Source organism: Piliocolobus tephrosceles, chromosome 15 (assembly GCF_002776525.5).
Source record: "Piliocolobus tephrosceles isolate RC106 chromosome 15, ASM277652v3, whole genome shotgun sequence".
Classification (NCBI taxonomy): Eukaryota; Metazoa; Chordata; class Mammalia; order Primates; family Cercopithecidae; genus Piliocolobus; species Piliocolobus tephrosceles.
In genome coordinates, this window is record NC_045448.1 from 69,675,496 (window position 1) to 69,688,763 (window position 13,268).

Consider the following 13,268-nt stretch of genomic DNA (forward strand, 5'->3'; position numbering starts at 1 on the left):
CCCTCAATGAAGATTTTACCTTCTGTAAATAGACTTAGAAAAAGAAGTTTGCTGATGAATTGAAAACTGATGTTTATACTTAAGAAATTCTTTCAAGTTTCACATTTGAGCTATATGCATAATTAGTATAAAAGGAAGCAAGTTAACCATAGAAATGTATTGAAACCACCATAGCCTTATTAGTGACAAAGGGTCATTCAGGCCCAAGGTAGAAAGAAACAGCATCCTAGAGATACAGGCTCTAGAAGAGGAGTTAACGGTAGCATCACACTTTCCTCAAGCTCTTAACAGCTATTTACTTTAAATTCAGCTCTTTCTGCAAACACAAATTATGTATTCATTCATTTATTCAGTGTTAACTGAGAGCTTGGCATATACTTGACCATTTGCTAGAAACTAGAGGCACAGAGGTGAGACACAACTGCTGCCCTCATGAGTCTTACCATGAAATAATGGTCAGCCTTTGGAAGCCACCACTGGCAGAGGACTTAGGGAAATTATGTAGGTAAACTCTCCTCCCACTAGTACAAAAAGTAACTCTAATGAGGAAATACAAAAGGTAATAGGACAGACATTCCCTGAGCATTTGGAAAATAATACATCTCTGTATTTGAAAGTAGAAACTCACTATGTGATGGGAAGGCAAGATGGCTTGTTTGGGTGCCAAATAACAGTCAAATAAAGTAAAAACCCTAATAAGGAAAGAAATGAAACTAAAATAAATGATGGGGTGTCAGAGGCTTAAGATAGGGGTTAGTGGGAAGGAATTTTAGGTATGGCACATACAAACTTGGGAAAATATTCAGAGTGCCAATAGAAGGAGACCTTCTGAAAAAGAAAGATAAAGCACAAGATATAAAGAAATTGAATTTTTCCCTTGTTGACAATTCTATATAAAGTCCAACTGGAGGAGAAGAATCACAGAGTTGTTGCAAATAAGGTTGGGGCTACACTGAGTCTAAAAGTTTATTTTATCCTAAAAACAGCAGGGAAATTTCTAACATGAAGGAAAAAAAGACATATGTTTTTGTCCTTTCTAGAATCCATTGTTAAACAGAAGTGGATTTGAGTACTAAGAAAGGGAAAAAAATAACACAATCAAAATAAATATGCATATATTGAGCACTCACTGTATGTTTGCTATCAGTTATTAAGCACCCACTGTATGTGCCAAGGATTTCCAATTTTTTTTTCCATTCTGAAACACAGGAGAATCTGGAAATCAGATTATCAGAGGCTTTAATAAATCAAATATTGAAATTGAGCCAAAATCTGGGTATTATTCATTATGTTGCCATCCCAATGCTTAATTGTAGAGATCATGGATTTAGCTATTCAAATATGGACCACAATTTCCATTAAACCACCTTATTCTGTAGGAATGAAAAAGGCTTTATTCACAAAATGTGCTGACATTCATGAGTATCTATGTGGTTCTAGCCTTGTGTGAGGAGCTCTGTAAATGTTCTCATTTAATCCCCAAAACACTATACAGAGCGAAGCCAGGGGTCAAACTCAACTATTTCAAGTTCCAAAGGCCCCATTCTCTTATGATATCATGCCCCCATTACAAAGAAACGTATGTCAGTAAAAATCCATTGAAGGAATAGAAAAGGTAATCATTTCCCCAGAATATTTAACTTAGCCTGCAGTTTTCCCTTCCTCCCCTCATCTTTCCAAGCCCTTCATCAAGACTCTACTCTAGTGGGTCTTTTCAGGTCCACCATGTGTTATGTTAGAATGTGATGTCCACTGAAGTCTGAGCTTCTTGGGGACAGGGATTGCCTTCTCCAATATGGCACCTGGCACATGGTAGGTGCTCATTAAATCCCTCATCATTGAAGTTAGTCAGGTAGCTCCAAGATGAGTTCATTTTGTCACTGCTTCTCTTTCTAATGTCCTTTCTCTCCTTTTCCCAGGCTAATAGGTCTCGAGATCTTGGTGCAATTGTTTACTGTGTTGGTGTGAAAGATTTCAATGAGACACAGGTATGGTCATGGATTTCCTCAGGTTTGGAGCATACTGAGCTTGTGAATGATGAAGAATGTGTTCTGTGCAGAGGGCAGATCAATGGAATAAATGCCGCTGAAATAGGTTATTTTTCTAGAAATGCTAAACAGGAAGGAATTACTGGTTGTATAAGGAAAATGAACTCATTTGCTGATGCTCTAGAGGTCTTCAACAGAGACCATCAAGGCAGCATCTTTCTTGGCAAACATTAAATTGCCAGAATGTCAAAAGATACCTGAATTAACTTGGAAAACTTGTCTTTTTTCTGTTTGTGTTTTGAGACAGGGTCTCACTCTGTCACCCAGCCAGGGGTACAATGAGCTGTCTCAGCCCACTGCAGCCTCTACCTCCCAGGCTTAAGTGATGCTCCTGCCTCAGCCTCCTGATTAGCTGGGTCTACTGGTGCACATCCTGAGTAGCTGGGACTACAGACACACACCACAACACTTGGCTATTTTTTTAAATTTTTTGTGGAGATAAAGCCTCACTATTGCTCAGGCTGGTCTCTAACTCCTGGACTCAAGTGATCCTCCCAATGTGGCCTCCTAAAGTGTTGAGATTATAGGCATGAGCCACCACACCTGGCCAAATTTAATTTGACAAGTATGATTTTCTTATTCAAATAACAAATGTTCCCTTTCGCCCATGAAAAATGCAATGCATTTTCAACACAAAAATATGGAAATAATTGGACAAGTGGGCAAAAAAGTATATATAAGTGCGTATAATAAGCAAGTTGTAAAAACTTACTAACAATCTAAATACATGTTCCTCATGTAGTTCATAGTTTCTTTTTGTTTTAGTGGCATAGGAAAATGCTCATGATATATCATTAAGTGAATAAAACAGGATTACAAAGCAGTGAGAATAGTATGTGCCCACTTCTAAAATAAACATTTGTATGTTTGCATAGAAAAAGTATGAATGGTATCTATCAAATGGCTAATAAAGATAGATAGATGATAGATTGATAGATGAACAGACAGAAGGATTATGAGTAGCCTTTGTTTTCTTTTTGTTTTAACTCTGCTGGATTTTCCTAAGTTTTTACAATGAGTAAGTATTACTTTTGCAATCAGTAAAAACAATAAAACATATTTTTTTAGAAGCCATACACACCAGCTGACACTGACTCTGTGGCAGTCACAGAACCACACAGAGATCTGGGGGCAGACAAGCCCTACATCGGCTTCTCCTGGCCCTCAGTTTCCTGCTCCATAAAGCAGGAGCAGCTGAACCAACTGCAAGGGCCCTTTCCTTAAGGGCAGTTTGGGTGAAAGGTGAAGGTGGCCTCAGCCAACACCAAAGCTTGAATTTAAAGTTGCTCCGAAAGGGAACTTGAATCTGCCCGATTCAGATAAAGTTGCCAACAGGAATTTGGGTGAATGGGAGAAAAATGAGCCCATGGCCTGGGCCCAGATTTATAAACATATCAACCCAGGCCAAGCATTCATCAAGCTGGGCACTCTTACCTCTGCTCCCGAGGAGAAAAGTATTAAAACAAATGTAAAAGCTGGAGCCAACCCTGGGCCTGCTCCAGAGAGGCCACTGGTGAGCTTGTTATTACTGATGGCTTTTCAGGGCAGCCCCTGAGCCCAGTGAAGGCCTCATATTCCCCTGGGTTCTGAATATAACTAGAGCCTCTTAGCCCCAACGGCTTTCCTAAATTTTCCACATCCAGGCCTAACAGTCTCCTCATGTGTTTATGTGTTTGCTGTGTTCTCAGCTGGCCCGGATTGCGGACAGTAAGGATCATGTGTTTCCTGTGAATGACGGCTTTCAGGCTCTGCAAGGCATCATCCACTCAGTAAGTAGAGCTCTTGCTCTGAGGCTGGACATTCAGGCACCTTCTGTCTCCAATCTGCTATTAATACCCGAATTCCATCTCTCCAAGCCTGGTGTTTTTCTGCTTGAGAGAACATCATTTCTTCCTATATCTTTGTGTCTGCCATGTCCCATCTCTCCCTTCTGCCTTTCACACATGTCTTTTCTCAATTGTACTCTGCAATGGAAAATTAACAATTGAAAGGGGCACTGCTCTGGCAGTGAGCCAAGCTTCAGGAGGCCCTCTCCATTCTCCTAACTGGGCAGACTGGCTGGTGGTTTACGCTTGACCACCTCAGCTTTCCCACTGTGACTGAACGCAAGCTGCCTTCAGAGCACTTGTAGGCTGGACTTTTATCACTTGGCCATTGGATGCACTTAGACCAGGTTGCCCATTGAAGTCATCTGCAGAGATTTAAAAAGTACTGCTACCTGGGCATCTGGTCTAGGGTGCGGCCTGGACCTCAAGAGTTTTTTTAAATCTCCCCAGGTGATTTTAAATGTTGAGACAAGGTTGAGAACCACTGCTTTAGACCTATAATCCCCAAATACATGGGCTCCAGTGCTGTTCAGGGTTTGCACAGTCACCAGTCCTCCTTCACACATAGGTGATTTTCTACACACCTTTTCCTGAATGGTAAACAAGACACTGGCTTCCAGGCCTCTATTCTCCACTCCCCCACACAGGCAAAGCCCTTGGTCCAGCTGGAATATTGGCTGCTGCTGTCTTAAAGCCTCAGCCAGCAGGTCAGTATGCATGCTGCACCCGCAATGATGTTCAGATGCTCTGCAGCCTCCACCTTTTAGGTTTTGTGACCAGGCAGGCATCTGTGATCTTCATTGGAAGCTTACCAGGCTCCAGACTTGGGGTCCAGGATACAAATTTGGAGCTCAGGGGATCACCTTCCTCTTAAGATGTCAAGGGGGTCTTGATCCAGGGGTTACCGGCCAGGGGCTCAGCATCTGCCAGCCCTCCCAGACCAACCCAGGAAACTTCCAGCATGGCTGTGCCTCCATGCTGCTCTCCCTTCAGGGTTTGCTAGGAGCTCCAGCAGAGTGAAATGCAGAGTGAGTAGTAAGAAGCTTAGAGCCTGGCAACCCAGAGTTTCACTGGCCCACATGCTTAACACTTACAGGTCCTTGGACATTTCTTGTTGGAAACAGGGACTGATGATGGCTTACATCCTTATTTGAGGATTACAAGGATCACTGGTGAAAATTCCTAATATTTTTCCAGACACAGTATAGGCACTCAAGCCATATGAATTATTGCCTCTTCTACTTCCCTTCCCCATCATATGAGGGATATTAATGTCAGCTTCCCTTGATCCCCTAAACATTCTTGAATAGGCATAAAAATCACTTGAGAATTAGGTTTGCAACACCTATTCCCAAGAGATTCTATTGCATTGAGTTTCAGGTGGATCCAAGGGATCCATATATTTCAAATCTGCTTTAAAAGAAAAAAAAAAGTGCCCCAGGTATGCTTTTAGAACATTGACATATCTGACCTTAAGCATACAGAATTGTGAAAAATCATCCCACCTTAGGTTGGGAATTTCTATCTTAATTATGTTCCGATGACAGTTGTTTTATTCAAGAAGTGCTTGTTTGCAAAGAATATATGCCTACTCAAACTACCTTAACCAGAAAGTGGAAATTATTGATAGCATAGAGAATTATCAGACCCAATTATTGGTCCACAGGTGAAGGACCCCTACTCTAAATCATTTCTGGGGTCACTGTGGCATACTTGACAGTGTAAGCAACAAGAACTACAATAACCATGTAAAACAACAACCCAAGGGATGCAAAACATGATTAATAGCAGGACTGGGGGCCAATCATGGATCCTTAAGAAGCTCAGAGGTGGATTGCTCTGGACAGGAGTCCTCATGAGAAGGCGGGGCAGACCTGAATCATTGAAAGACCAGGGGAAGGTGATGGGTAGCACCAAAGGAGAGATATTATCACCTCAGCCTAGAGGCTGGAAGACAGAAAGGCCTATTCAGGGGTCAGTAATAACAACACCTATCTATCTGGTGGGACAGTTTGGGTAAAGGAGTCAGGAGTAATGGAAAACAAGCCTCGACATTGGGTTGAAACCAGATTAACATGAGCCTTGAAGGGGTTTTGCCTCTAACCTATAGGCAGTGGGTGTAATTACTGAAACAAGTTAAGAAAATAATCTGATGGCAGTGCTTGTGTACATAGGAGGGAGACTGGGGATACCTAGAGACGGTAGGCCAATTAGGAGGCAATAGTCCTGCCTTAAGATGGCTAAATTCGGAAAAAGGGCAACTCTTACCTGTTCAAACGTCCTCATGAGCCGTGTGCCTAACTCCACGTGTTGTTTCCCACACAGATGACTGGACTCTTTTTGTATGAATAAATCAGTGTTGTCCTTGAATACACCAGCCTTAGCAACTCACCCAAGCTCAACATGAGCCCAAATGTTTGTATAACTTCCTCCATCCCCAAATGGAAATAACTGCAAAGATCTTTAAGAAATTTTAGCAAAACCATCATTCAAAATAGGAAGAAAACTAATTTGAGACTTCAGTCTCCAAACTTTTAGCTGAATGATAACATTCTTGCGAGCTTTTATCTGTGAGTTATGCTAGTGGTTTTGATCCTTCCAGTACTGGAAACCCATGTTTACGGCAGTTGTTCATTCGCTTGCTTGGACAGAGAAACAGGGACAAGTAGAGAGAGCTCATCTTTCTCAAATCAGACAGAAATAATTATGGCCTAAAAGTTGGCTAAATATTTTTTAAGAAGTAGATTCATTTCCCCTTTTGGATACTGAAAAGAAAACTCTCAATTCCCCCCTCCCCCCCCAATTTGAAGCCTCTCTCCCAGCTTGTTCCCATGGATGTTGTTTTGTGGCTGGTTATTTTCTCATAATAAAATAGGACTGGGCTTAATTATCCAAAATAAGATTGCAAAGCAGCTTCTGATAAGCTCAAATTCTTCACAAAGTTTTCTGCCCGTAATGCCCATATTTTTAAACCTTAAATTAATATGCAGGGGCTAGTATTTATTCATACATCAAATACTCATTGAAAACCTTTTATGGCAGGCTCTGACCATTCAGTAAAACAACTAAAGCAGGTAGAGGTTCTGTCCTGGTAGAACTTACAATCCAGTGGGAGAGACACATTCAAAACAAGTAAATAAATAAATATGTGGAATTAAAATTGTGATAACTGGAATAAAAGAAATAACATGGCCATGAGATTAAGAGCAAAAGGGTTGACAAAGAACCCAGGTTCCTTTGAAGAGATGAACTGAAGGACACAATGGAGGCATCCATTGGAAGGGCATGGATAGAATGTTCTTGGCAGAGCATGGCCCAGGACAGTGCATAGGAGAATGAAAGACCAATGCTTAAAGTGAAGAATGGCAGAAGATGAAATGAAGAAGCAGGTAGAAGCTAAATCGAAGGACAATAGGAAACTATAGCTAGATATAGAGTCTGACAATAGAGCAATCAGGCTTGAAATCAAGACTCAGGAAATCTAGACATCATGGCACTCAGAATCAATAGCATTTCGGCCTTTGAAGAAGGAAACCAACTCTGACTTGAACATGTTCTCTCTATCAGCTCCTCTACAAGGCACTTGACCACCACTCTCTGAAGAAGAATTAATTATCACCATTTTATAGGTGAGGAAACTGAGGTGCAAGAAGGTTGGAGAAACTGCCCCCAGGTCTGCCCTCTCATAATGGTGGAGTGGGGAATTTGAACTCAGCTCTGGTTCTGCTCTATCCATGGCATTTAGCCATGAATGTCTGAGGAAATGGAAAATCACCAGTGGATTACCAGGAGCCAGTTGCCCAGGGCTTGGATTCATCAAATCCCCAGATGCTCTGCTTCCTCAATCTGATGCTCATGTTTTGATCTTTACACTGTTCTTCAATCCTGCCTCCTTCAAGAGGAAGTACTTATGTGTCAAATTTTTTCAAAACGTTCCCGCTTGTTTTCCATTTTAGTTTCTTAGCTGAGAGAGATAGGAAAAGGGCAGAAGGAAATTAACAGCTGTAGAGAACTTGCTTTGGAACGAGACATTGTCCCTTTTTCCCATATAATATTATTTCATTTAAAAATCATAACAATGCTGCAAAGTACATATTCCTATTCTGATTTTACAGATGAAGAAACTGAAGCTCAGATAACCTGCCCAAGACCACACAGCCCTAAGGGGAAAGCAGGGTTAGAACCTGCTTTTTCCTTGACTCTAGAGCCCATGATTTTTCCTACCTCTATTCTCTTAGGAAGGTAAAAATAATCAAAACCACCATTCAGTACCTTACTATGTGCCAGGTACTGTGCAAATCATTTCACATAATCATCTCCTTGAATCCTCACAGGTGCCATTTGATGTAGAAATCATTACCCCGTTTATAGAAGTAGGTACTAAAAGTTCAGAGAGATTCACTAACTTGTCCAAGGCCACACAGCACAGTGAATAGTGATCCCAAATAGACTCAAGTCTTTCTAATGCCCACGATGTGAATGCCCACTGTGCTCTACTGAACAATGCAGGCAGGCCAGGAAGCAGCCCCATTTCAGAGAGGAAGACACTGAGGACCAAAAAGGTGAACTGGCTTGACAGAGGCAAGACCAGAATCCATGTGGCCTGATCCGAATACACTGTGGATGGGCAGGGGAGCACTTTGCCTTTTACTACCAGGTGGAGAAACCTCTAGAAATCATTACTGCCCAACAGATGAAGTACCATTGTCCTGGGAAGCTGGAGAATTGACACAGGCTGAAAGGAACATCTCCCCTTCCACACAGGACTCTGAGCACCATGACAGTTTTCCCACTCGCTTCTGCAGAATACGGTGATAAAATTACAAGAAGTCTGGATGGTTAGAAGATTGTAGCCCTTTAAGCCAGTAACACTGTAAAGGAAGAAACTATTCCTGTGCCTTCTCATATTGTGGCTTCTTCAGGGAATTTCCACTGACCACAACTGGTGAATTTAGCACCAGCCCTCTAGCAAAAATGTGAAGCAAAGGTCCAGCAAGGCTCCTGGGTCTTTGTTTGCCTTTTCAAAAGTGCTTCAGGCAGTGAAACAGGAACCTGCATGAAAGCTGGGTTCAGATAACACTGAAATAGGTCAGCAGCTTTGAATCCCAACACTTGGCCTTCTTACCATGATGCCAGCTCCTCCTCCCAGCTATCCCCACTTGGTGTGCAATTGAGGGTGGTGCCTGAAACCAAGGACACTGTCTGAAAAGGACAGCCCATAGCTGCTGGCACCAAGCCATCTCCATATAGGAGAATTTCCCTAGGATAAATATTTAAGCCGACACTGGGCTTCCTATTAAGCAGAGTGAGTCAGCACATAGAGCTTTCTGCATGTTTGGTCAACAGTAAACAACAAGCATTGAGCAAACACACTATATTTGCAAGGATTTCTCACAAGCTGTGGCATGACCATCCTTGCTATCGGGGAAACTGGGAGATCAACGGAACCGAGGAATCAATCTATTCCATGGTATATATAAATTTATTTTATTTATGAAAACCAGATCCTGGCTGATTTGTCCCTTCCACTCATGGGAAGCAATGTAACCCCCTAATCTGGCCCAGGCCCTAACAAAGCTGTGATGAAAGGCGAAATCTGTCTTCCAGGCTTGCCTCCCAGCTACTCTTCCAAGACCCCAGCAAGAACTGCAAAGGGGTTTCCTATGATCAAAATTCATGTCACATTCCCAAAGTCCTAGAAAGTGCCTGCCTTATTGAACCAATCCCTTTTCCAGCGCTAGCAGATGGGGAGGCACATTTCAGCAGCAGCAGCTCTTCTCATAAATTAGGCAACCTCCTTCCCTTCCTTCACCCCATCTGAATCTTGTCCAAAGGCACCCTTCAGTCCTCCCATCTCTACAAAAGCCTGCCCTGCTCTCTCCTCCTCCATGAGCTCTCCCTGCCTTGGACTCCAGTAGCACCAATTGTTGAAAGCTCTTACTTGGCATGCGGGATCTGTTCCATGCCGTCCGCCATTCCTCCTGATCACATACTAAGTTGTGCAATCCCAAAGACTGCCTTGTGTGTCATATTTCCCATGATATCCAGCACTGTGCTTTGCATATTTATTAATTATAAAGCAACCCAGAGTACCATACAGCTTTTGTGACCCAGGGAAGACCTACACTGCACAACAAGAGGGCAGTCTGTGGCTGTTTCTTGTAAAATCCCCTCAGCCCCTCCCCTCCCCTCTCTTCCAAGATTGCATCTGTAAAACATGGCATTCTGGGCACCATTCACATTAGCAGGCTGGGATACAAAACATAAATAGAATCAATTGTAATTTCAGTAGTGGGCAGAAAATCTTTTTTTTTAAAAATCGTTTGCCTCAGCAGTCATTAATTAGACTCAGATTTTGCAGACACTCAGGCCAGGCATTTCTCCTCCACTATTATTTCTATTCAGCTTATTAAAAAGTCCAAATTGAACAAGAATTCCCAGAGCTTGAAGAGGCTACAAAGATTGCAGAGGGGCACGTTCAGTTAATCCTCAGATCATTCCCATTCTTCCTGCAGCCCCTCCTTCTATATCCAGGAATCTGCTGAAACCCACTGTAAAAGCAACAGCAGAATTTTAGAACGAAATCAGCTCCCAGGAAGGGCCACTCACTTTTCCAGTCTGCTCATCTTATTAAATAAACCACATTTTGGAGTTCCCAGCTCTCTGAGCTTTTCTCCTGCAAACATGAGAGGAAAGTGGTTTAGTGGGGAAACAAATGAATTTCCTCACTTTTAGAACCTTGTTTATCCTACACTCCTTCGGATCAGATTCTCATTGAGTGTGAAACTAACAGAGTAGCATCTATTTGAGTGGGGTGCCCTCCCTCAGATAAAAACTTTGGTGTGTTTTAAGAATAAGCTTTATTGTTTAAGATACACAAACTGCTTCAAAATGTGTTTTCTTGCATGTAAGAGTGGTATAATGTATTTGGTATAGTGTATTAGTATACATAAAATTATATATGAATCCCAGAAATATGTGTGTATCATATTCCACATTTGTATTTGTAAAGATTTTCTTTTTAGAGATGGGGTCTTGCTATGTTGCCCAGGCTGGTCTCAAACCTCTAGCCCCAAGCAAGTCTCTCACCTTCGCCTCCCAAAATGCTGGACTTACAGGCATGAGCCACTGCACCTGGCCATATTCCATTTTTATTTAAAGTCAGACTCTATAGAACTGACAGGGATCTGGGATAATGTCCATGGTTAACAATATGTGTGCCTATTAAAGTGTGGAGAAGAATGTAGTTAGAAAAGGCAACTTTTTAAACATTTTATTAATTAGAGATTAAATCATTTCAAAATTCATGGGGACAACATTGACAGTCCTGAAGATGTGTTTGAGCCAGTTGTGTGTCCCAAGCTGCCTGGCTGTCCCCAGGCTTATCTAACATGCTTTCTGCTGTCAGCTGTAATAACGCGTGTGGCCCTTCTGTGGGTGGCTGAGCCCCACCCTCCAACCACAGGTCTCTACGTTTTTCCCAAGTGAAGGTGTTGAGGCCTTTACAAAGCTGGCCAACCTAATACAGGGGATTATGAGATACTTACAACATTATTTTTTTTAAGGTAAGCAATTTTTTAAAAACGAGGTGTTGAAATTAGCCTCTTGGGAAGGCAGCAAGTCCCCAAAGATGGTGGTGCTTAATCAGACAAGGGGAGTATTACAAGATGCAGAATATGGCCTTGTATTCAGAAGACCCTGAGGTTACACTTATGAGGGGAAAGGGAGATTAATACATAATATGCTATAATGCCAGTTTATTAAGATGTGCAGGAAGTGTGTCATTTATTCAATTATTTATCCAATATTTATTTAATGCCTACTATGTGCCAGGCTACTCATTGTGAGTATAATAATGGGTAAAAACAAACCCAATCCTTCTCCTTGTAGAGTTTATAATCTAAGAAGACAGTGACCAAACAATAAAAAAAAAAAAACACTGTAAATTATAAACTAGGATAAGTTATCTAAAGGATGGTAGTTTACATTAAAATGTGCATGGATATAGAGATACGTCATTGGTCAAATCGCCAGCACTTAGGTGGCAGAACTCATATTGGATTTGGAGAGTGACAGAGACAGCAAAGTTAAGTTCAACGTTCAGGTTTTTGTCTTAGAGAACTGAACAGAGGTAAGTGGTCAGTAGATAGTTAACCATCCTTGGCACCAGCATACTTCAAGCCCCATACATCTTTAAACCAGAATTTACCCTTTACAACAAATAAGACACCAAGGAACATGCTCTGAAAGACTTTCTGAAATATGTGTGAAAGCAAAAGGCACCTATACCATGAATGGATAAAAGAGGTTGGTTCATTATAAACACACAAAAAAGTCCTCCAACAGGAAATGGCCAAGTAAATAAAGATTGGTTGTTTATTGAAGCAAGAGGCAGAGCAAGTAGAAAAAAATATGCTGTGCCTATGATAAGGGAGGGCTTCCTTATAACTCTGGGCAGATATTCACAGTTCTATAAAGGTTCTTGAGAAAATTCTGCATGAACTTAGAACTTCATGAAAAAGGACATTAGATTTTTAGAATCTGAAAAAAATAAACTCTTATATACAACCCAGATTGGCCCACAATGGATTTCACTTTAAATATATCAAACAGCTCCTGTAACTTGGCAAAGTTCTTGTACATCTGCTGCTTCTCTTACCCGTCCTCCCACCAATAATCCAATGAGATGTACAAAAGTAAACTTACCAGAAACAACACATTACAATTATTTAGCTCTTTATGGATTTCAAACATACTTTTCCATCTATTTTCTCTTTGAAATCTGTCCAAATGTTGGCAGAAAAATAGCATTCACCTTGGTTCAGTTTTTGTCAGCAAATATGGTTAAGCAGAAGGCCAGTGGTGGGCGATGGGGTTTAAGCACATGTGACCACGGTCCATGCCCAAAAGTAGCAGCAGTAGCAATAATAATGACAAAGGAATAGTTAACAGCAACTGTTGTTTGAATACATGCCAGACATTCTCTTAGTGCTTTACTGTCAAGGTCGTCTTGACCACTTTTCTTGGTGACTTATTTTCAAAAGGTGCTCATGCTGGCTGGTGACCCAAGGGTTGTTAACTATCTGTGGATCAATCACATCTGTCTAGTTCTGTCTATAAGACAAAAACCTTGTCAGTTTTCCTTGATCTCACGCTCTCCCTCACTCTCCAATCCAATATGAATTTTATTACCTAAATCCGATTGATTTTACAAATAAAATATCTCTGCATTCATGACTGTTATTTTATTTAACCATCATACAGCCCTTGGAAGTTGGTGTTTTTCTTATCCCATTTTACAGCAGAGGAAACTGAGATTTGGAGGTTTGATAACTTGTCCAAGTCCACATGGCCAGTAAGTGATGGGACTTGGATTTGAATATAAACCCATTCA

General features: G+C 41.4%; 1 protein-coding gene across 3 annotated transcripts in view; it reads left to right on the forward strand.

The window, feature by feature from the left end:
- ANTXR1 (ANTXR cell adhesion molecule 1) overlaps positions 1–13,268 on the forward strand; it is a 238,291-nt gene that overhangs the window by 59,223 nt on the left and 165,800 nt on the right. For all 3 annotated transcript variants that reach the window (XM_023224036.2, XM_023224037.2, XM_023224038.2), the window contains exons 7-8: positions 1,920–1,988; positions 3,737–3,817. In XM_023224036.2, coding sequence (XP_023079804.1) covers positions 1,920–1,988; positions 3,737–3,817 — 150 coding nt within the window. The remainder of the gene's footprint in view (positions 1–1,919; positions 1,989–3,736; positions 3,818–13,268) is intronic.